The 24,335-nt window shown below is 44.2% G+C and overlaps 1 protein-coding gene across 1 annotated transcript; it reads right to left on the minus strand.

Annotated features, from left to right (window-relative positions):
• Positions 1-253: 253 nt before the first annotated feature.
• Positions 254-16,655, minus strand: LOC118365270 (serine/threonine-protein kinase 17A-like). Its single transcript, XM_052490894.1, has 7 exons — positions 16,258-16,655; positions 10,483-10,695; positions 4,979-5,123; positions 3,436-3,562; positions 3,269-3,317; positions 2,931-3,110; positions 254-2,227 (listed from the first exon to the last, which is right to left on the minus strand). The coding sequence occupies exons 1-7, from the start codon at positions 16,353-16,355 to the stop codon at positions 1,942-1,944; spliced, it is 1,098 nt and encodes a 365-aa protein (XP_052346854.1). The 5' UTR covers positions 16,356-16,655; the 3' UTR covers positions 254-1,941.
• Between the last annotated feature and the right edge of the window lie 7,680 nt (positions 16,656-24,335).

Below are 24,335 nucleotides of genomic sequence, written 5' to 3' on the forward strand. Positions count from 1 at the left end.
GGAAAGACAGACACTTGGGAAATGGTCTTAAGTGTAAACTAAAGATACTGTAGTGTGGAGGAATGTCTTTCCAAGTGAAGAGACCATAATATTTCAGCACACAAGAGGAGAATAAAATGTTCAATTGGGTCACAATAGTTCCCCGGGTCCTTTGTACAAGGAACTACATTCTGCCCAGACTAAAACTTTGTGGTTTGAGGGAACAAGACAAGCAGGGGTTGTTCCATGCCTTAAAACAGACGACACAATGAAGTAAATTCATCAAGATGAATAGTTTAATACAAAATGTACATTTATTGTTCTTCGATAAATTTTTGCGAGGCATGCCATCAACATTTATTCATTTCAATGTAACGTCCACCTGGACACAAGTGCAAACCTGCCTGAAATTCCATGAGCAGTAACCAGGAATGAAAGTCATAAGTACAGAGTCAAGATAAAAAAAAATAAACAAAAAGGCATACGAGGCATACAATAATTATTAAAATGTTCATACATTATGGATATTAAAATATTTTACAGATTATTCTTACACTATCAAACAATATACACTTCAGTACTTTTTGAGAAGCCCTCAAGAGGAAGTGATCTTCACTCAAACGCCACATATCCAAAAGGAGCTTTCTTCAAAGCCTTTCAATTGGTTGCAAATCATTGAATCCTAGTCACTTCCTCTTCAAAAAAAAAGACATTGGGTTCACAAAGCCTGAAGAAAGGGAAATATATTGTGACATATCCAACATGGCAAACTGATATTTCAAACATGAGTACATGGAAATTGTGCAACAATAGCAAAAAAAAAAATTCTCACAAGAATAAACAGAAACACAACAGGTGAACTATATGGCACTTGGTGGAAACGAGTGATGCAAATATATTAACAATAGATGGTAGGAAGTGGCCATGTACATTTGTGTCTTAATTAATCATTCAACTAAACTGTGCTTTTTGAGCCATTTCATCAAGACTTTGGTTATTACTTTCTGACCATGTGTGTAGTTCATTCTTACAATTAAAAAAAAAGTGCTTTAAATTGACATCAAGATTGTCCTTACCACTAAACAAAGGATGTGATTTAATTAGATTGGTGATTGAGATGGCTTTCCATGTTTAGGGGGCCTGAAGTAGTCATATGAACAAACAAAATCAGACTATTTAACCCTTCTGACTGGTTTCTGTGAGGGCACTCCCCGAACACAGTCTGTCAGTTAGGTTTCCTTTGCTGCGTAGGCAGCACCTCATCTAGGGACATCTGTCTAACCACATAGGCATCCTTCATAATCAACATCATCATGAAAGGCATTTAAGGCTCAGACCTCAACAAAAAGCAAAGTGGTTCCAACTTCCTGTTGGCCAACGTCATTTCCTCTCAGGGTGAGCAGTTACATCCTCACAAAGGAGAGGAGAAGTACAGGTTCAAAAAGGTCAGTTAGGGAGTGGAACGTGAAGGGCAGCTAAGGTGAGAGCCAGGTTGAGGGCCAACGTGGGATCAACCCAGCCTGGGACAAAGTAGGACTCACAGAGTGCAGACCAGACCAAGTGATGGATGAAGTCAGTCCTATTGTTCTAGTCTTCATAGCCGAGCACAAAGAACTGGCCCACTCCTTCCATTCACAGCACTCATACACAGTTACAGTACCCTCGCTACACATGCATTAAAAGTGTGTCAGTGTGGCTCATTACCAGACACCACGCATCAGCACACTAATCAGCACAGGGTAACATGCATCAAACACGCATGGATTTACTGCACACGGTCAGCTGAGCTCAGACAGATATCACACATCCATCGCAGCAGTAGCAGCAGCACACATACAGAGTCAAAACAGAGCTGGAGGCCCTGCGTAGGACCAGACCAGGTCTCACTGGCTTCCAGACAGTGTCCATTCTGTGACAGCAGTCCAGTCAGTCACTACACACAGTGTCTAGTGGAGCCCTTCCTCAGCAGATGAGCTCCTGTTGGATCTCTGGCAGTGCGGGGAAGGGCTCAGAAGTGAAGGAAAAGGCATTGCGGCCCGTCTTCAGGTCTACCTGACCGGGGCACATCAGGTACGAACCCATGCTCTCCAGCTCTGGGGAGGGTGCCGGGCTCTCAGGCTCAGACTCTGATTGGCTGGTCTCAGGCTCGTCCAATGAGGGTAGAGAGCTGGCATGGAGCTGGGTGTAAAGGTCAGCTGGTCCATTCAGCCAGGGGTGGTTAAGGCACTCTGCTGCAGTGGCTCTCTTCCTGTGGACACAGAGAGAGGATGCGTGTCAGAACTCAAATCAATCAATGTCTAGGCAGCAAGGACTTTAATTAAAGCTTCCGTTCATCCGTTTTGAAAGTAAAACTGAAATAGCTAAAGGTGAATATATGTAAAGGAAAGCCAATGGGAAAAAGGTGACAAATATGCAGTTTTACAACTTCCTGTCCCTCCCCTTCCCCCAGACACTCTTCTTTCCCTGACAGTCTGTTTGAAAAACCACCAAAGCCCACTTTCATCCCAGCCTTTTCCCCTCTTTGGGATTACTCACACACAGGAATCTTTTCCACTTAAAAAAAAAAAAATGTAATACCGCCGATAATCTACAGCAATTAAATTATATTGAGTGAAGATTACGGCCCTGGATCACAGCGATAGACTACTGCTGTTTTTCATTGAGACATGATGGTGACATACAGTATGTAGCCCATCTGTGCTGGACCACTTGGCCAAATAGTGACAGTGGTGACACAGAACGTGTTAATAGACGAAACGTAACAAGGACCAGTATCCTTATATTAAAATGGTTCATATACGAGGCTGTGCTGCAAGCAGCAGTATGAATGACATCGCTCACGTGTTAATTAGCGTTGAACTCAATATGGGACATGTGGGAGAACATCCATCTGTCGGGCTGTGGCACTCAACTAATTGAGTGTTGATTCTTGAACCTATCCTGTTCCTCACCTGGGGTTTTTGAGCAGCAGGGTCTTGATGAAGTCAATGGCGAGGGAGGAGACGCCCTCGAAGGCATCCTGGGAGTAGTCCACGTTGATCTGGGAGATGTTCAGGAAGGTCTCCTGCTTGTTGTCCCCCAGGAACGGAGACTCGCCCGTCAGCATGACGTAGGTCAGGACCCCTATGGACCTGAGAGGAGGAGGAGGAGGAGGAGGAGGGAAAGGTGTCAGACTACAAGACATGAGTATTTTTTCTCAGATTTCCACTGTGGAGCTGGCTGGTGATAACAATATTTTATGGACACTAGCTGATATCTGCTTGACGCAGTCCATTTGGCTCATACTCACCACATGTCTGTCGCTATGCTGATGGGTTCATAGTTCAGGATCTCTGGAGCTGGAATAGCATAGACAACGCCAATTAGTCCTGATAAACATTTGTACAGTACTGAAGTTAAGAATTGCTTATCCATCTTCCTTATTGATATAGACCGACTGCAGAAGCCAGGACTCACCCACATACTCCGGGGTGCCCAGGATCTCTCGGACTTCTGTCACATTGTCCATGCGTCTGGACAGGCCAAAGTCCACGATGCGGATATCACCCAGTGGGATGGCACTGGTCAGCAGGATGTTCTGGGGCTGAGGGGAGAGACCGAGAGAAGACAGATGAGACCAAATCCAAAGAGTGCGTGGTAAGTGATTTGACAGAGGTCACATACCATGCTTGAAAGATTGGGAATCAGTAGAGTAGTCATCGAGACTCAAGGCCTCCCACTATAAAGAGTTTAATCTACCTCTACACGAATAAGCCAAACCCACAGAGTGTACAGCCCCAGAGGGATTCAATTTGGTGACATCAATATCACTAAACCAGGTTCACCCCCTTAGCCTATTAGATTATTCCAAGGAAAGGTGGGATGTCTTAGAGGGCCTATCAGATTAGATGGCTCCTATATAATGTATGATGCTTAACCTCTGGATCATACTGGCTAGATTCCTGGCCTGGGGCCTCTGGTCAGGACATCTTGGAGGACCAAGTGGTGCAGTGGTCTAAGGCACTGCAAGGCAGTGCTAGAGCCATCACTACAGACCCAGGTTCGATCCTGGGCTGTATCACAACCAGCTATGATCGGGAGTCCCATAGGGTGGCGCACAATTGGCCCAGCGTTGTCCGGGTAAGGGGAGGATTTGGTGGGGTAGCCGTCATTGTAAATAACTTGTTCTTAACCGACTTGCATAGTTAAATAAAAAGGTCAAATACATTTTAAAAAGCTAGGATAAATGAAGGAGCAAGAGACAGACCAGAGCCTGAGACAGCCAGCGACATTTCACCAAGAATAGATTTAATACTGTCTATCACTGGGGGAGGAGAAAAAGAAAATGGGGAGCCAATAAAACCTAGTCTGGGGACAGAGTCAGTTCAGTCCCCCTCACTCAAAAATCCTGCTCATAAACCCCTCTGGAACAGAGGAGGGTTTCTTCATATATATATATATACATATATATGTATATAAAAAACCTGCCTGCCAAGTTCTAACACGCTCCAAAACAGTGTTTTTTTTTGTCATTATCAACAACAAATGTTTTTGACATCACTGGGCAGACAAAACAAACCTATAAAGACGTACAGCTTTTGTTCTGTGTCACAACCCTGCAGTATTTTACAAAATAAGTTCTACAGAGAGAGAGAGAGAGAAACCAGACCCTGACAGGGTTCATTTGTAAGAGCGGGAACTCCGGGGACGAAAACTATGCAGCATTCACATAAAAACAGTTGTCACTCGTTAAAAGCTAACAGAGTAACTCAGATGGGCGTCTTGATTTGCAAGACAAGTCCCATGTACAGGGTGAGTTATTGCTCTGCCACATTAAGGGGTTCTCATTGCTTAAGGGGAGCAATATGGCAGTTGAGAAACAGTCGACCATTCCAGGGGTGCCCTGGTTTTTTTTGTTGTGTGTTTAAAAAAAATAAAAATAAAAAAAAAGTCTCTCGCATTGACAGCCGTTACTAGTAGCCGATTTGGTTCTGGGTGACGAGATGAGCTTTCTACTGACCTTCAGGTCCAAGTGGACCACGTTGTTGCGGTGCAGACAGGCCACGCCGGTGAGGATCTGTCTGGCCAACCGGATCACATCCTTCTCTGTGAAGGCCTCGTCGTTCTCCGCAACACACTGGTTGAAGATCTCTCCACCGGCAGCACTGGAAAACACAGAGGCAAATGGAGGATCAAAATAGACCCATGGTGATGAGACGAACAAACAGTACATGCTAATTATATCTGTACTTTGTTACATGGGCTGCCGTAATTGATTGCCGATGATGCATTGTAAAGCATTTACACTCATGAATAGTATGAACTGTATACGTTGTAAATCACTGCATTTGTACCACTATCAAATCAAACATGACGACAATGCCAGCCACACCCCTGTCCCGTTATATCACAGTGAACTGTGGCGAGCCCTAGCCCGTGATTTTTTTTATTTTTAAAGTTACGCCACCGGCCCGGTGGTTCTTGTACTTTGGGCTTGGGAACAGGGTCAGTGCTCCACATCCACACACAAAGCATGTGACCCCCGTCTGTGGCACTGACGTTCCCGCACGGAAATCAGAAGAAAAATGGTGCCTCCCTGACCTCAGCTGACTCGAGATACGACGACCCATATCAGTCAGTGCCAGCCCCGGATAAGGCTTTCCAGAGTTACACACAAATTCCAGATCAGTTAAATCACAAACAAAAAACCAAGGGGAAAGAATTTCAACTATCAAACTCGAGATTCCTGTCGTATAAGAAAGAGTTACCTAAGACTTAAGACCGTGACAGCACACTGAAACGAACCCATAGTTTTAAAGTGGTGGATAGGACACTAAATTGCAGGGATTACCACCACACTGCTGTGTCACTACCCAAAATTGGAAGGGGGGGGGGGTGTCCTATTTTTTTTGGATCCACTTAGAAAATAGAAAGGCTAATTACCAAACTAAAATGGCGACTTCTCAGTTTTGTTAAGGCAAAATCCTGGTTTGTCAGTCCTTGTGTAACAGTGGTAAGCAGTGCCGTCTGGGACACGGCACATTTGTGTTGGATGCTTCTCCAAAGCAGATGAAAAGCCTAGAGAGAGGACGCTTGCCAAATAGCACAGCCGCGTGTGGGGGATTTAGTCAGCACACATGGTTTTTATCTGGAGAGGAAATCTGCGACCATGGCCCGGGCATAACTTTTACATAACCATACCATCTAATCCCTGGGTAGCCTCGCACCTTCACCTTTACCGTCCTCAGCTGCGAAAATATCAGGTTCTGTTTGTCTGGATATCCATCATTGGGCCATATAAATCCCCTTTCGTTTGGGGCTCCACACATTTATTGCTGGCAGTCTCTTCTGACACCCCCCCCAAGATCCTACAGTACCCATGTATACCAAATGTGCATAGCAGGCCTAGTTTACCAGTTTTGGGGGGGTAGAGAGGAAATGAGAGACATCAGTGTGTCGTTGGAAGCATGGCTTTGATTTATGCTTGCTGACAACTGCATGATAATTTTTTTTTTTAAGCTAACGGATCATGCCACTCATTGTTCATCTGTTCCATGTGCTGAGTCTCAATTTAATACAATTGACTCAAATAGGTCTAATTATCCCACCCCTTCTTTTCCCCGTTTGAACTAATTACCAATAGGCGGAAACAAAGGTACCCTCCAAAATACTTCAATAAACTCATCTAGGAGGAGACAAGGCTTTAGGTACGAACAAAAGCCATCCTGTAGAAATGACATGGACTGAGGACATACAAACATGATGGCAGGAGATGTATGGTCTCATTTCTCCCTCTATGCCTCAGTGGACCAGTCTCCCCACTGTCAGTCAGCAGGCAGGCGACATGGAATGGTTTCCCATCCACTTAAGACAGAAGAACAGCGCAGAGTCCCATCAAAGAGACTCACAGTAGCAGTCACCCGGAGAACCTCAGGATTGGGCAGAGGGCAGGCAAAGAGCTACTTGAGAACGAGCTGAAGACAGATGAGCCATGAGTTCTCAATGAGAGGAGAACGATATTGGTTAGTCTGCACTTAAGATCTCCAGGAATAGGCATTATGCTCTTGCTGGCCAGCTACCAAACAGAGAGAAGCTCAAAGCCTACTACTGATCACTTCTCACAAGGCCTGTGTGTTGACTGCATTGTGTTCTCGGTACAGTACATAGACTCTGGTTTCAGAGTTGTCATCATTTAGATGGGATTATGCTGTGACAACTCATCCTCCGTTACAGGAGACTTGATGTGTCAAACCTTACTAGAATGAAGAGAATTTCGAAAATTGGAATACAATTCATTAGACCGCCCTCATCCTCAAAAACACTTTTACTATAGTTCCACAAAAGATCTTCTGAAGACGTTATTGCAGTTTTAAATGAAAGCCATCCCATGCCAGACAGTGGAGATGTGTAACAAAGACTCTTACATAATCCATTGACTGCATACATTTGAAGTGACAAAGGGGCGGCAGGGTAGCCTAGTGGTTAAAGCGTTGGACTAGTAACTGGAAGGTTGCAAGTTCAAATCCACGAGCTGACAAGGTACAAATCTGTCTGAACAGGCAGTTAACCCACTGTTCCTAGGCCGTCATTGAAAATAAGAATTTGTTCTTAACTGACTTGCCTAGTTAAATAAAGGTAAAATTTAAAAAAAATTTAAAAATAAAATGGCTGACATGGACTGGAGGGGAGGGTTTCAATACCCACGTAAAAACAGATACCATTACACTTCAGGATGAAAGCAGAATTAAGAGGACAGGGGGGAGAAGAAAACACCACCCTCTTTCCCAATTAGAGGGGCTGAAAAACTGTTGTAGAAAAGAATTACCTCAGGAATGATTCCATCAGCGCTGAAAGATCAAGCTCGAGTGAATCAAAGTGATACATTTTCATAAACATACCCGTGTAAAGCTTTAAAGCTGCTCTAGGGTTATGATTGGCCGGGCAATCTGTGGACCGGACTGCCATTCCCAAGACTATCCGATTGCCTGTAATTGGTTAGGATTTTGAGTTCCTCTTATCTGAAGTTACCTCAGTTTACAACAGTGTCATGAGTTCAAGGCCTCTGAGGTGAAACAGCTGAGTACAGTATTCACAACACTTGTATCTTGTATTGTTTGCCAGATGATAAACAAATATGTAGTGACTGAGGGTTGGACCAAACCATAGTTATTCAAGGTCACAGGGTACGCACAGCTAATTTTCCCACATATAATGTAGACCTCTAGAAATGCACCTGCACAATATTGTATTTAAAAAAATTAAAATAATGTTTACCGACTTTGTGGTATCCAATAGTTACCATCTTGTTTCATCGTCACAACTCCCGTACAGGCTCGGAAGAGACGAAGGTCGAAAAGCCATGCATCCTCCGTAACACAACCAAGACGCACTGCTTATTAACACAGCGCCCATCCAACCCGGAAGCCAGCCACACCAATGTGTCGGAGGAAACACCATGCACCTGGTTAGCGTGCGGCCCGCCACAGGAGTCGCTAGTGCGCGATGAGACAAGGATTTCCCTACCGGCCAAACCCTCCCTAACCCGGACGACGCTAGGCCAATTGTACGTCAACCCATGGACCTCCTGGTCGCAGCCGGCTGCGACAGAGCCTGGGCGCGAACCCAGAGTCTCTGGTGGCACAGCGATGCAGTGGCCTAGACCACTGCGCCACCCGGGAGGCCCGCACAATACTGTATTTGTCAATATGACCAAAATATAAGAGGTTTGGTCTCATCCTAGAGGGTTGGTTTGATCTCTGGTAACACCATGGGTTTTCCTTGACAAGACATGTAGAGAGTTGGGAACACACAGATGACAAGCGAAGGTTGAGAACCGTGGAAGAAATGTATTTCGTGCAACTATTCACCACCATCAGAAGCAGGCCATGGACTATGCCTCGAGTCCAGAAAACCATTATGTTTAAACCATCAGAATGCGTTCTAAGCAGAGATGACACAGGTTCATTTCTCATTAAAAGTGGCATTTTCGTTGAGACTAGTCGTTATGTGTGGCGTTTGTGGTGCTCGCGTAGACTGGTTTTAAAAACTTACCGATGAGAAAAATGTAGTTTTGTCGTTTCCATTGCTCATAAGTTGCGTGGGGATGTGGTTGTGGCTATGTGCAGACCAATGTGTGCCAATGTGTGAGTATGAGTATGCTACTTTGTGTGTGTGCTAGTTTTGGGAGCGTCACTAACGGCTTCTATGTAAACCCACAGGAAATGGAACATTATTCTCTGGTTTGCAGCAAAGCTAGCCCACGCTGAGGTCAGAGAGCCCTTTAACAGGCAAAGAGTTCAGTCATACAGGCTGCAACAGCATCTCAATGGCTGCAGATTGCCAAGTTAGTAGGGGATTTCACTAGGAACCATAACCTACATAGGGATCTGGATGAACATAGGCCTAGAAGAATCTCTCAAACTTTCAGATAGACAAAGGACGACAGCACAAGGAAGCGCAAAGTTATCTGGCAGCCGGTGCAGGGCTATGGACCAGTGCCTGCCCCTGCAGAGCTGACCCACTGAAGGCATGAATTAGTGGCTCTGCTTCCTCTTTTCACACTGGGGTCCAAGAACATACACCCCCCCCCCCCCCAGTGTGAAAAGAGGAAGCAGAGCCACTATTTGGGGCTGGTAAAAAGCATGACGAAATAATTTGACTGATGCTAGCTTTCCTTAAAACATGTATCACGTGACAAATACTTATTCTCAAGAATCTTCTAGATCCGAGTCCTTTGGCCCATCTTCGTCCATCTGTTTACAGGAACACTGACACAATCAGTCAGACAAAAGGGTAACGAGAATCAGAAATGTGGCTATGAGCGCAGCGACCAACCACAGGGGAGTTGTCATTTCCTTATAAGGTTACAAGGTTCAAGCAGGCCTGCGCGTGTTTGGTGTGCGTGCACACCCAGCTGTTTTTAAAGGTGACAAACTCTTGAGTGACACGCAGCTGCATCCTCAGAAGAAAGACAGCAAAAACACAGGAAGTCGGCGTGTGAGGGTTAGACTGGAGAGATGTAATCTACCATTTCTCAAGAAACCCAACGCTCTGACATTCACGTCACTCAACATCCTGTCTACGCAAGATCTTATGCGGTTTTGAAAAAATGTTTTTTAAAAAAATCACGTAAAAAAAAAAAATCCCATGTTTTATATAAGCAGAATACATTTTGACTCAGGCGACCACATCAAATCAAAACCCCTCGAAACTACGCAGAAATAGAAAAACCTGCAGAGACGGAAAGTTCTTTCAGCAAATGGCGCATAATGGTTTCTCATTTCCCCCCTCATTAGAAACCTTATCATTTCATCCCATTTTTTTCCTGGCAGTGCTGCATTGTGGTGGAGAATCAACATGTAGGGAGTTTAAAAGGTCTTCTAGATTACCATCACCAGCATTTTCTCCCATCACTGGCGACATGAACTAAGGGCGTTGCAGAGATCCAAACACACACGCACATACTGTACACACCACCTTTTTCCCCATGGTCTTTGCGTTTTGATGCATTACGAGCTCACTCACCACTCGAGGATGAGGATGATCTCAGAGTTGGTCTCGTAGACCTCATGCAGCGCCACCACATAAGGGTTAGCCTTGGCTGACTCCAGAACAGCGATCTCGTTGAGGATGTCCATGCGGCAGTCCTCGCCCTTCCGACGCTTCCTCAAGAACTTGGCAGCGTGCTCCTTCCCTGTCGCCTTTTCAATGCACTTTTTCACCACAGCAAACTTTCCCCTGGGAAGAGAAAAATAGTGGGGGAAAGGGATATGTTGAATAATCAGAAACACAATTAACAGTTTCATTTACAGGAGGCTTTACACGTTTGATTTAGTTGTCCTCAATGTCTTATCGGTAAATCTGATTTGACTCTGGCCATGAACCTGCAGGGAGTAATCATGGGTGAGAAACAGCAATTGCAGCACTGAGTGTTCCAAACAATTATGACACCAATAAAGCAAAACCAATTTGTTTTTGTTTTGCAGTGCAGCGAAACAGATTACAATAGGTAGGATGCACAGGCCACTGAAAGACGACCAAGGAAAATGAAGAGGTGGACTGAGTGGTATTACAAAACAGAGGGATACACATGGAGTCATCTACCATTGTTATGCAATATAGGACTGATGATGAACACCAAGTGATAGGCTCCCTCATCAGTGTAGTAAGATATCCCTCTCTCCTCTTCCACAGTGACAGGCAGGAGATAGGGGCGACGGTGGGCCTGAGTGGCTGTATGGACAGGCGGCGGGGGGGGGGTGATAAGATTAATAGCACTCTTTAAAAGGTCAACATAAAGAAAGGAGCGCAACAGCTGGGCTTGTCTGTCCACAAGCCCCACGCCCAGAGAAAAGAAAAAAGAGGAATGTACAATCACAATTCTAGAATACCATCTGAGCATTCCATTTGCTGCTGCATTACATTGATGGATTCAGCAGAGGCGTTTCGGGCCAGGCTGCGGGTGTGGGCAGGAAATCCGATGTGTAGAATCACCCCACTGTGTCCAGCCTTCTACAAAACACCATCCCAGGACGATAAAGGAGCCTTGTACACTTCCCATTCTTACAGCGGCAGGGGACAAACGCAATTCCCAAACGCCTCCACCCAGACCCTGCATCTCCTCGGACAGCCACAAAGGCCTGTGCAAGATGACCAGCAAACACGGCAGCCCCTGCACTAGGACCACCCACTTCCCTGGGGCTGGACTATGGGAGATGGGGTCTCCAGGAGGCCACAGTGGAGTCCACCCAACCCCTCGATTTTTTAAAAAGATTTTAAATTTAAAGGCCGCCGCAACGTCACTTAGCAAATCATTTGGCAAATTTCGGCCTTCCCTCACTTTCCTGATTCAACTGACAACTATTTCTGCCATGTTACTTGACAAACACTGCTTTGGAGTCAGATGTGTCAGCCAGACTGAGCCTGGCAGTGAAAGGTAACCATTCATAGAAACTGCACAGGTAGACATACGGTTCTGCTATTAAAAGCCGTGCCTGTATGGAGAGGGAATGTCAGCTTGGTGCCGGTCATTTTCTAACATCTTTCCTCCAGGCTGGCGGTGCTGTAAACCAACGCCTGCTACTCCTCCTGGATATGTTAGCTGGCACAAGGCCATTCCCTGTGGGCTGTTCCTCCTTCCCCTTTCATCACTCTCACTGGTTTCCCAGCCCTAGTGAGGATTGCTAGGGCACATTGTTCCAAATCAAAAGAACCAAACCATTCAAAGCCTTTGTCCTTTAATTAGCCAATTCCCCAAGTTCAGAGCAGCTACCTCTGTGCTGGGAACTGCCGATGAAATTAAAAGAAATCCCAGGCGATGCGGAGAAGCAACAGGAGGCCTTTTAAGATGGTGACAACAGGTCAAAGGTTGCTAAACTAGGCCATCATTACCGTGCTGTTTTCACACTGTCTGTAGTAACACACCAGAGACAAGAGCACAGGGGTTATGGGTGGATACAGACATACAATTCAACATGCTTCAATGTCTGACCCATCAGAGGACATTACTGCCAGCCTTCTCCTCGAGCAGGAAGCTGCTTCCAAAAGACACTCGGACAGAAACCACGTCTGCCGCTTGAAGGTTGTCTTTAACATTCTGTGTCAATCCCAAAGCTTCACGTCAGCATGTCTGCATGTATGTGGTGTGTCAATCTTCAAAATCAACAGGGGACCATAAAAGGACGTTCATTCAGTACGCATAGACACCAACCCAGAAACTTGTGGTGGTGATGGCACTAATCTAACTGAGAAACTTGTTTCCCCCCCGGGGTCTGTTTCTCAAAAGGGGAGTGACTCATGTCTGGAGAGCACAGACAGCTGATCGCCTTCAGCTGCCTGGCTCACACAAACTCCCCTCAAACACAAGAACCCACACATTGTTGTTAATGACAACCCCTTTGCCATCCTTCTAAATCATAGTGAAGATAGCCTAGATTTTCACTAAATATCAGAGGACAACTATTTGACCTAGAAACAGGGACCTGTTCCAACCAGTTCAAAGTCAATACCTTTCATGTTAACTTGACCTCAAAGTCAAAACTCTTCTACTTTATCAAAATGCCTGATTTGTGTGAACATATTTACAGGGGGGGGTCATTGAAGGGAAGCAATCAGGGGCAGATATCAGAAGCCATCAAAGGTGTTATTGCGGAAATCCGCTCCAGCAGGGGCCACAATGTCTCACACATAGTGGAGAGGGGGGGTGGATCCATGCCTCCTCTTCTACTGGCCATCTAATCTTGACAAGTTGCTCTCCTGGCATCCAACACAGCTCACATTCCTGCACTTAATGGGATTTATGAGGCCAGATCAGGATGTTGTGGGGGCGAGGAAGTAATGGGAGGAGGATGAGGAGGAGGAGAGAGAGATGGGGGTAGAAGGAGTGCCAGGAGGACGCTGGGCTCTCTCAGAGCTCAAACAGCCCCCCCAGGTCCTGGCTGCTGGCCCAGGATGTCCCATGGTGTCTGACAGGGAAATCTGGCTGCTACCAACTGGCAAAGTGAATGAGTCTTTATTTAGCACCCGACTGCATACTATCAAGAAAAGAGAGAAATTAAATACCTCCCCATCTCCCTATGAAGTTATAAAGGACGGTTGCATGGGGTATTGGTACAATATCACCCGAGACAGAACCAATGTGATGACCCAAGTCCAGATGATACAATAACCCCAGTCAACAGGTTCCAGATAAAACATTCTCCATGTGTATTGGACCTGGGGAGTTTAAACATCTCAGACCTCCCCATTCAACTCCCTTGGAATGCACACATGTTAAGTGTCTGGGTTCAAATGCATGGTACGTCACACTCACTGATCTGTGGCGAACAACAGGGGGCCGGAGCAGGGCGGTGATGGTGATTACACGTTATCCCGCACCCTGACCCCCAGGACAAAACAGGGCTGATTGGCAGGGACATAGTCCACTGTAACAGACCCAAACAAACAGCCATGGGTGAGGCTGTAGACATGGTCTGGATCCTGGAAAAAAATTAATAAGAATAATAGCAAACATCTCTTCCTGTGTTAACTTGTGTGTGCCAGAGATTCCTTGGTGGAGGTAGAGATCGGGAGCTACTGAGTCCATGGATGGCACATGTAGGTCAGACCATATTTCATGCTAATAATTCTGGGGCTGGTAAAATGCATCGCATATTCACCGTTCTACCGACGGCCCCCACAGCAGTAGCAGTTAAAGAGGGGAGATATAAGGATTTAGGGTAAAGTTCTCCTCTGACATCTCAATTCAGTTTATAGGGGACAGAAAGTGCCACAATTGAAGGAGAATCAAGCATTTCGCTACACTCGCATTAACATCTGCTAACCATGTGTTATGTGACAAATAAAATTGGATTTGATTTGACATGCGATTGCTCGAGGCTGGGATGAATTCCAAATGAAGGACATTTTTGTTGTGCTAGTGTTGATACTGTATGTGTATCATGAGCAGAAAGATGGTCCTGTTTTAGAATTAAGTAACATTCAACATACCATCTGCCCCAAAACAAATCACCACATAGAAAAACAAGGTTAAATTAGCAAGGTTAAATTAGCATCGCATTTATCAACTCCTTACTCAGCCATGAAAAAAAGTAGCCTACAAACCAAAACCAGTTCTCAGACCACAAGGGGCATAATTATGATGCTCTTTATTGTGACTGAAAATATGTGACTGCGCAGTTGTTAGGTGGACTCCCAAGAACACCTACAAGATCATGAACAGAGAGAAGAGGGAGTGAGACACCCAACTCGCTGTTATTTTCTGGTTCAATGAAAGTAAATGAGCAACTAAGTAGACCAGACCCAGCTGCTAGTGCATGTGTGTCTCTATGGGAGACATACCCAGTTAAGTAGACCGAACTGACCATTTTTTGTCAATGATAAACGTGTGAGTGAATTATCATAATTTATCCACCATCTTTGTCATGACCACCTTTCAGAATGATCTACCCATGCAATTGTGCATTAGCTGTTATCATAATTCAACAGAGCTCGTAATACCAACTTTTTTTTATACCAATTTCGCATTATTATGTACGCAAATCCTACCACTCCATTTAGTATGATACGATTCATATGGTATGTATTCATTTGTGGCTGTCCATCCATTTAGTATGATATGTTACGAACTGCAATTCATACAATATGTTACAAATTTGCAAAAAGTTTGATATTTTATGAATTCCAATTTGTTGTTGTTGCTAACGTTAGCTAGCTGCTAATGTTCACTAGGCTAGGAGTTAGGGTTATGAGTCAATGGTGGAAAAGTACTCACTTGTCATACCTGAGTAAAAGTAAAACTAACTTAATATGAAACTCAAGTGATAGTCACCCAATAAAATACTACTTGAGTAAAAGTATTTAGTTTTAAATGTACTAAAGTAACAAAAAAGGTAAAATAAATCATTTAAAATTCCTTCTATTAAGCAACCCAGATGGCATAATTACATTTGGCATTAGTAGATAGCCAGGGTACACTCTAGCACTCTATAAATGAAGCATGTGTGTTAGTGAGTCCACCAGATCAGAGGCAGTAGGGAGGACCTCTTGATAAGTGTGTTAATTGGACCATTTTCCTGTCCTGCTAAGCATTCAAATGTAATGACTACTTGTGTATCAGGGGAAATGTATGGAGTAAAAAGTACATTATTTTCTATGGGAATGTAGTTACTTAAGTACTTTACACCACTGTTTGGAGTTAAGTTAAAGGGTTAAGGTTAGAGGAAGGATTGGCTAACATGCTAGGTCTTTGCAAAGTAGCTAAAATGTTAGTTTGTGATGACAATCCAACACGCATGCTAGACGTTCACGTTATACGCCTGGCCAACCAACCTTTTTTTGTTGCCATAAGTAACCATACCAAAAGTAACATATCATACTAATTTAAGTGTCTCAGAATTACGTGTACTATGTTACGTCTAGTCTTTGAGACCAGGCTGGTTATACTTAGAAATATCAGGGCTCACACAAAGAACACATCCCACAGATTTCCCTTACAACAAAAAATGCCAACCACACAAAACAATTCACTGGGCGCAGATCGAGAGTTCTCCATGGCAGTGCCAGCTCCACTCATCCGGATTGGGCCGACAATGTGAAATGTTCACTTACTCCCGTTTGCACGTGCAGAGAGAAAATGACAAACATTTCAAATGTGTAATTCCTCACTTGAAATAATTAACAGTGCGTTTACCCCGGCCTCCCCCGTGTTTATTTCGCACTGCAGCACGCATTGGCATCTATTCTATCTCATCATTTCATGATCTGGACAGGGTCATTTATTAAACATTTCACCCGACTTACCTGCCCAATTCTCTGCCAAGCAACTCATAATTGCTCGTGAAAGGATCGGTCCTAATTCTCGTGTGAATCTTCGTCACCATCCCGTTCTTGTTCATCATTGTTATTGCAGTCCGATTGGAGAGAGAAAATATATTTCCTTGACAGAAGTTATATTAGCTGTTCAATAAGTTCAAGTTAATTTCATGGCAAAAACAAAGATATAGAGAAAGCTAAATAAACAGGAAAATAAGTTGTAATGAAACTTCAGAACAGCAAACTTCTCAGCACCAAAACAATCCCCAGGTTAATTCTGTGACCGTCAGAAATAGACAGATGAATCATTAAAGTATGAAGGAACTACTAATACACCGCAGCTGTAATCAAGGGCTGTATGTTAGTTTGCGTGAAGATAGACAGTCCCAAAAATTAGCTCTATCGCAGAGCCAGCCTTTCTCAGTGACGCTGTGCCACGAAAGCCAATCGTAATTTGGCTTTGTTAAGGGGAGGGTTCAAGTCAGTGCGCATACTACGACACCGCTGATAGACAGGCACTAGCCTACTTGGGGTGGCATTCAACAGATTGCCTACTCTTACTGCCTCAGTAGATGTCTTTAAAATAAATGGACACAGCTACACCTCTAATGCAGTTAGTAAGTAACCAAACTTTAGTTCCTACTGCTTAGATTTTGCAACACACACACACCTAAAAACAATAATAGTTTGATGTAACAGAAACAAGTTGTAGGCAAGTGAGCAATCAAATGTGTCAATCATTACTTTGGGAAAGATTTTACCAATCAAGGCATGCATCTCTCCCACATATACTGCAATCATGGCAGTCAGTCAGACTGACCATGGGGCATGATGCTAGGAACTGCTCTTCTCTCATCCTGAACATGTGTCCTTCACCTCTGCACTGGGAGTGGCACATTTTATGTCAGTGCCCCTGCCCTGCTGCCTGTATCTGGCAAGAATGCACAACAGGTCCCCCCCCCATCCATTGGCAGCTTATTCATGGAAGACAGATGCAGACAAAGAACACACAAAGTAGAAACTACCATGGCCTGAAATATCATGGCCCGTAACAATGTTAAAGTCCAAAATAACTTGAAAAGTAGGGCAGTCGTCAAGGATCACAGTTTTCACTTTATCTTATAATTACATAATTTAATCAGGACCCAAAATAAGAAGAAAGCATCCCTCCCTCCCTGGGCTCAGTGGAGACCCAGTATATTGGGCAGCCACAGTGGAGACCCAGTAAATTGGGCAGCCACAGTGGAGACCCAGTATATTGGGCAGCCACAGTGGAGACCCAGTATATTGCCAGCCACAGTGGAGACCCAGTATATTAGGCAGCCACAGTGGAGACCCAGTATATTAGGCAGCCACAGTGGAGACCCAGTATATTAGGCAGCCACAGTGGAGACACAGTAAATTGGGCAGCCACAGTGGAGACCCAGTATATTGGGCAGCCACAGTGGAGACCCAGTATATTGGGCAGCCACAGTGGAGACCCAGTATATTGCCAGCTACAGTGGAGACCCAGTATATTAGGCAGCCACAGTGGAGACCCAGTAAATTGGGCAGCCACAGTGGAGACCCAGTATATTGGGCAGCCACAGTGGAGACCCAGTATATTGGGCAGCCACAGTGGAGACCCAGTCAATTGGGCAGCCACAGTGGAGACCCAGTATATTGGGCAGCCACAGTGGAGACCCAGTCAATTGGGCAGCCACAGTGGAGACCCAGTATATTGGGCAGCCACAATGGAGTCCCAGAAAATTGGGCAACATGCATGGCAGGAATTCAAGCATCCTCATTAAGTAATTGCTGTTTACAACTGGCAGTAGAGCAGAGCAGAGTGAGTTGGCCCACGATGCAGCAGCACCAGACCTGGGCAAGGCTCCGTCCCCTAGGAAATTTGTCACCTCAGCGCCAGAGGCTTGCTGACGTCACGGCTGGCCTGGGCCGAGGATGTTCAATGTTATAGGGCTGAAGGCCCCTGTGTTGGGGTGGATTGCCCCATGGACAAGCAGAGCTGGTCATTCTGCATGGGGATAGTTTTCTTACACAGCTGAGACACATCCCAGACAATAAAGGAGTGGGGGGGGTTGAGGTTATGACCTCACTTTACAAACGGTGTAGAGTGGGAAGACCACATGTGGCAAGGTGCAATGTTGATCTTTATCAAGCCATTCATTCACAGGACCAGTCAGCTTAGTGGGTATTGCTGTAGCAGGATGCAAATGTACTGCTGCTGCTGATGTTGAATATCAATCAATGGTGTCATAATAGTAGGAAACGTAATTATCTTGAAACTGGGTGAGGCTTTGTTTTTGGACATGATAGCCCAATCCTCATTCTCTGTGTTTATACTGAAGGAGAGAGATATGTGAGCAGCTAAGAGGGAAATAACAGGAATGCATAAATAATGAAACAACAAAAGACAAATGGAAATAACCCAAATCTAAAATATAGCTGTCTAGTTATGGTTGTCAGGTGGAAAATCGCCACTGGTCTGGTGCACAGTATTTAAGTAAACAAAATAGTATTTACTCTACTTTTTACTTTTACTAGTTCAGTACTTTTTCCACCACTGTATTCAAGTACATTTTAAACCATATACTTTTAGACTTTTACTCAAGTAGTGTTTTACTGGGTGACTTTCACTTTTACTTGAGTCATTTTCTATTAAGGTTATCTTTACTTTAACTCAAGTATGACAATTTAGTACTTCTTCCACCACTGCACAGCACAGCACAGCACAGCACAGCACAGCACAGCACAGCACAGACAAAGGATTTGTTTAAGGTTACAATACCAAACCTAATTTGTGTTGCCACAAATAGAGCTGTGAAAAGAGAGACTTTTTGAGAATTGGACATTCCAAAGGGCCTGTGAAGTCATTAAGGACCGGCGACTATGGGTTACATAACCCTGTAATGTTGCTGCCTGCCTCCTCAAATTGTTACCTTAAGTCTGGGCTGGGTGCGTTCCAAAACCTTGACCCTCGTCGCTAAACTGGGGTCAGAGTCCAGACAGGCAACGTTAGTGAGTGGGCTCTACTCGGCCCCTGAGACCTAATGAAAACATACCATTGAATTAGCCTACCAGTCTGCAGTTCAACTCACATACATACGAGATGTTCAGCTGTGACCTGAGGACCGTGAGTACTTTCAGAGGGACTGGAACCATTCGGTCTGGACTGCTGTCGGTTTAAAAAAAGAAAACCTTTTTCTTTAACAAAAACCCAGTTTATGTGTAAGATTTGGATCGGAGCTGACAGATAAAGTGTAAAAGTTATGTACCCGATGTTCTTCAATGGGCATTTGAATGGTTCTGTATATCAGGGGAAAACCTGAACTCTTAGCTATGTACCTAAGCTAAATGGTTCCATTCAGTAAAAGAGTAGCATAAACTTGTGTGCAAGTCTTACATGACCATACACAAGCGCAAGTGAAAAAGAAACAAGCAAGCACAGAGGTGTGGCTGGGCAAGTTGTCTCAGTCACAACATTGCAAATCCAATGACATCCAATAGCACTGAGAGACCAGCTGGAGTCACAGAAAAACATGTCAAGGCAAAGGGCCCTCTAAGTGAATCTTTCCTCACAAGACTGAGATCATGTGACACACAATCCTTCCTCACGCGAGGTGTCTGCCATCATCCGTGTGGAGGGAGAAAGGGATGAGTGTAATGCACCGGGGGAATTGGGAACTTAAAGATCAAGAGGAATGTGCGCTGCCAAGCACCCTTAGTTACAACTGCCTTTAAGTTAGTGAAACAGATCTTTTGTCCAAGTAATCAATATGAGTATTTCTCTACTTTTCTCTTTTTTTTATAGCCACTAGGGTCTGTTAATGGGGATATTTGTTATAGAAGTGTTTTTCTCCATAGGCCTAGACCCTGTCACATGGTGGTAGATAGACATCTGATGCTATTCCTTTATGAGGCTCCTCAGAAACCTTCGTGGAGTAGTTAAGTGGAGATCTTCTGCTTTGATAAACTACTGTGACTTTCATTTTCTGTCTGAGGGAAGGAACACCATGACCTTTTCTCTCTGTTTTGGTTGTTTTTTGACAGCGAGGGCGTTAGGGTGGCTGAGGCAGCATGTCCTGGACAGGCACCAGCAGGCAGGCAGGCAAGCGGTCTGAGGAGGGTGTGCCGTCTCCACACACGCCATGTGTGGTATCAACGATGAGAGGCATCGCATTTCAAAGCCCTATCTGACACACACTGAACATGTCTCTACACTCTTAGAAGAAGAAAACAGGTTCCAAAAGAGTTCTTCAGGTGTCCCCACAGGATAGAGCCCTTTTTGTTTCCAATTAGAGCCCTTTTTGCTTCCAGGTAGAACCCCTTTGTGTTCCAGTTAGAACCATCTGTGGATCCTAAAAGGGTTTTTACCTGGAACCAAAAGGGTTCTTCCTGGAACAAAAAAAAAGGGTTATTCAAAGGGTTCTGCTATGGGGACAGCTGAAAAACCCATGTAGGTTCCTGATAGCACCTTTGTATCTAAAAGTGTCGAATTGACAGAGTGACGATGGAGTTTCTGGCACACATGTCTTTAGACTTATGTCTTTAGTTTGTAAGTATCTTTTTCAGTGGTTACAGACAGAAGACATTGAGCTAGTGATGACTTGATGCAACCAACCACAGGGCTGTTGTTTGAAATGAACATGGGGGGCTTTCTTGACTAGTTATAGAATTAATATAATGTTCACAAAGACAGAGTCCTTGATTTACCCCTATGAAGAAATGTGCCATGTTGAAAGGGGTGAACGACTTCAGTTGCAGACTTACACCATGTTCAATCCCCATGGAGGATGATTGCTGGTTGTCTACCTGCTGTGTTTATGGTTCTTAGATATAAACTGTTGCTTACGCACTATGGGATCTTGAGTAATGAAGGGGTGATGCCCTGAAAGGTTACTTTAGTTAATCTCTGCCTAAATCCATCTTGGATGAATGAGCTGCATTGCCTGTCATTGCTTGTTTACAGTAGAATACCATACCTGCACATTCCGTGCTTTCAGAATGTATTAACACCCCTTGACTTTCTCCACATTTTGTTGTGTTACAGTGTGATTCAAATTGATTTAATTGTCATCTACACAAAACACTGTAATGTTAAAGTGGAAGAATAATTACATATTTTTTTGTACTTAATATAAATTGAAAACACTAATATCTTGATTGGCGGCAATTACAGCTGTGAGTCTTTCTGGGTAAGTCTTTAAGAGCTTTCCACACCTGGATTATACAATATTTGCCCATTATTCATTTTTGAATTCTTCAAACTCTGTCGAGTTGGTTGTTGATCATTGCTAGACAGCCTTTTTCAAGTCTTGCCATAGATTTTCAAGATTATTTAAGTCAAAATTATAACTAGGCCACTCTGAAAAATTCAATGTTATCTTGGTAAGCAACTCCAGTGTATATTTGGCCTTGTGTTTTAGATCATTTTCCTGCTGAAAGATGAATTTGTCTCCAAGTGTCTTTTGAAGCAGACTGAACCAAGCTATCCTCTAGGATTTTGCCTGTGCTTAGCTCTATTCCGTTTCTTTTTATCCTAAAAACTCCCTAATCCTTGTCAATGACAAGCATACCCATAACATGATGCAGCCACCACTATGGTTGAAAATATGAAGAGTGGTACTCAATGATGTGTTGTGTTAGATTTGTCCCAAGCATAACACTTTGTGGTCAGGATAATGTTGTTGATCCATCCTCAGTTATCTCTTATCACAGCCATTAAACTCTGTAATGGTTTTAAAATCACCATTGGCCTCATGGTAAAATCCCTGAGCGGTTTCCTTCCTTTCAGTCAACCTTATTTTTGTAGTGACTAAATGTATTGATACACCATCCAAAGTCTAATTAATAACTGCACCATGCTCAAAGGGATATTCAATGTCATTTTCTTTACCCAACTACCAATACCATAGGTGCCCTTCTTTGCAAACCATTGGAAAGCCTCCCTGGTCTTTGTGGTTGAATCTGTGCTTGAAATCCACTGCTTGACCGAGGGACCTTACAGAGCTGAGGTATTTATAAAAAATAAAAAAAAATCATGTTAAACACCATTATTGCACACAGAGTGAGTGTAAATTGAGTCTCAATTTAATCCATTTGGAACATTTGGAACACAACAAAATGTGGAAAAAGTCAAGGGGTGTGAATACTTTCTGAAGGCATTGTATGTCCTTCTGGCCTCTCAGTATTTGTGAGCCAAAGCCATCTGTCGTCCAGGGGTGCTTGAAACCCTTGGCAGATGGGACTAGAAACAATATCTAAATGTTGTTAGCCTTGCAAGGTTTGTAGGTTTGGTACCCAAAGCCCAGTACAAGTGCAGAATGATTGGGCCAGTTGACAGTAGGTCATCTTGGATGATGTCATTCCAGAGTCACTATGGTGACACTTCTGTGACACTGGAGCGATGAGGTAATGAGGGTGGGCCCAGGTCACACACTGTTGCTATCTCCTCTGTGTTTGTTCTGACCTCAGTGTGAAGATGCCTTGAAGGAGCAGGAAGGTCTCACACCACATAAAACCACATAGGGTTGATTTAGATCCTTACCACACACACACCTCTCATGTCGTACCCCCGAGCCCCTCTTTGTCCAACTGGTGGTATTTGTGGCACATCTATTGTGGCTAACAAAAGGAACAAATGTCCCCTCCATCGGGCTGGCTGGGAGCCGTTCTACTGTCCCGATCACTCGCCGGTCACACAATGGTGCTGTGCGTCACTCGCCACAACAGAGCTTGCTGACGTACCGTGGTGACGTTCAAGTGATAGAAAAGGCACAAAAAGACGGACTCCAAATACCGTTGGCAGCCGAGGGTAGAGAATAAAACAACAAAGGGAAGGAGCAAATTAAGGAGGTGAATGTCAAAGTGATATCATTCACTCATTGGTAATCGGAGGAACAAAGAGCAGTCAGGTCCAAAAGTAGTGGGGTTTCATCAATGTGTATTTACCAGAAGAGGCTGGTGGGAGGAGCTATAGGAGGATGGGCTCAGTGTAATGGCTGGGATTGATTCAATGGAACGGAGTCAAACATGTGGTTTCCGTATGTTTGATCTGTTTGATACCGTTCCATTACACCATTCCAGCCATTACAATGAGCCTGTCCTCCTACAGCTCCCACCAGCCCCCACTGGTATTTACTCATGTTAGTTAGAGTGGCTTTGAAGTCATCTCTTCATGGAGACAAACATACAGTATAAGCTATAGGAACTTAGAATTGGTGATGACAAAAGGGTAGGGTTGCTAAATTAAGATTTAGATAAAGCTGTCAAAGTGAGATCCCTGATAGGATTATTCACCACTATCTGAGGAGGTGACTGATACTGAGAAATATTGACTTAGCCTGTTGAACAGCAAATGACTCTTGACATGCAGACCATCAACTTTATCCTAAAACTGCTTCCATGCCCAACCATCGTGTTGTGGACGATAACAGTCAAACCATTGTTGTTGCATTTTGATCAGTGAGTTCCCATAAGATTGCTCACATGCTTCGTAAACAACAGGTGTAGACTAACAGTGAAAGGCTTTTACTTACAGGTCTTTTTCCAACAAGGCGGAGTTAAAGAGAAGATGCTAAATAAAAATAGAAAATAGTGACGCAAGGAATAAATACACAGTGAATAACAAATAACAATAACGAGTCAAAATCACATGGCTATAGACAGGGAGTACCAATACTGAGTTGACGTGCAGGGACACGAGGTAGTTAAAGTAGCTATGTACATATAGTATGGGTAAAGTGACTAGGCAGCAGGATAGATAATAGACAATAACAGCTTATGTGGTGAGTGCGAACGTTTTTGTGTGTGTGTGTGCGTGCATGCATGCGTGCGTGTGTGTGCGTGCGTATGTGTGTGTGTGAGAGAGAGAGAGAGAGAGAGAGAGAGTGGCATCAGTATGCATGTGTGTGGGCGTATATAGTGTGTATGTGTGTGTTGGGTGTTATAAGTATGTGTTAGTGTGTGGGTAGTGTCCGGTGTTTGTGCATAGAGTCACTGCAAGAGAGTTAGTGCAAAAATGGGTTAATGCAGGTAGTCCGGGTAGCCATTTGATTAGCTATTTA

Source organism: Oncorhynchus keta, chromosome 32 (genome assembly GCF_023373465.1).
Source record: "Oncorhynchus keta strain PuntledgeMale-10-30-2019 chromosome 32, Oket_V2, whole genome shotgun sequence".
NCBI classification, from domain to species: domain Eukaryota; kingdom Metazoa; phylum Chordata; class Actinopteri; order Salmoniformes; family Salmonidae; genus Oncorhynchus; species Oncorhynchus keta.

Excerpts from the sequence above, each read along its gene's own strand:
- LOC118365270 (XM_052490894.1), bottom strand. The coding sequence starts at position 16,355 with ATGATGAACAAGAACGGGATGGTGACGAAGATTCACACGAGAATTAGG. Across the intron at positions 5,124-10,482 it reads ATCATCCTCATCCTCGAGTG|TGCTGCCGGTGGAGAGATCT; the intron begins GTGAGTGAGCTC and ends TGTGTTTTCCAG. Across the intron at positions 3,563-4,978 it reads TGGTCCACTTGGACCTGAAG|CCCCAGAACATCCTGCTGAC; the intron begins GTCAGTAGAAAG and ends CTCTCCCCTCAG.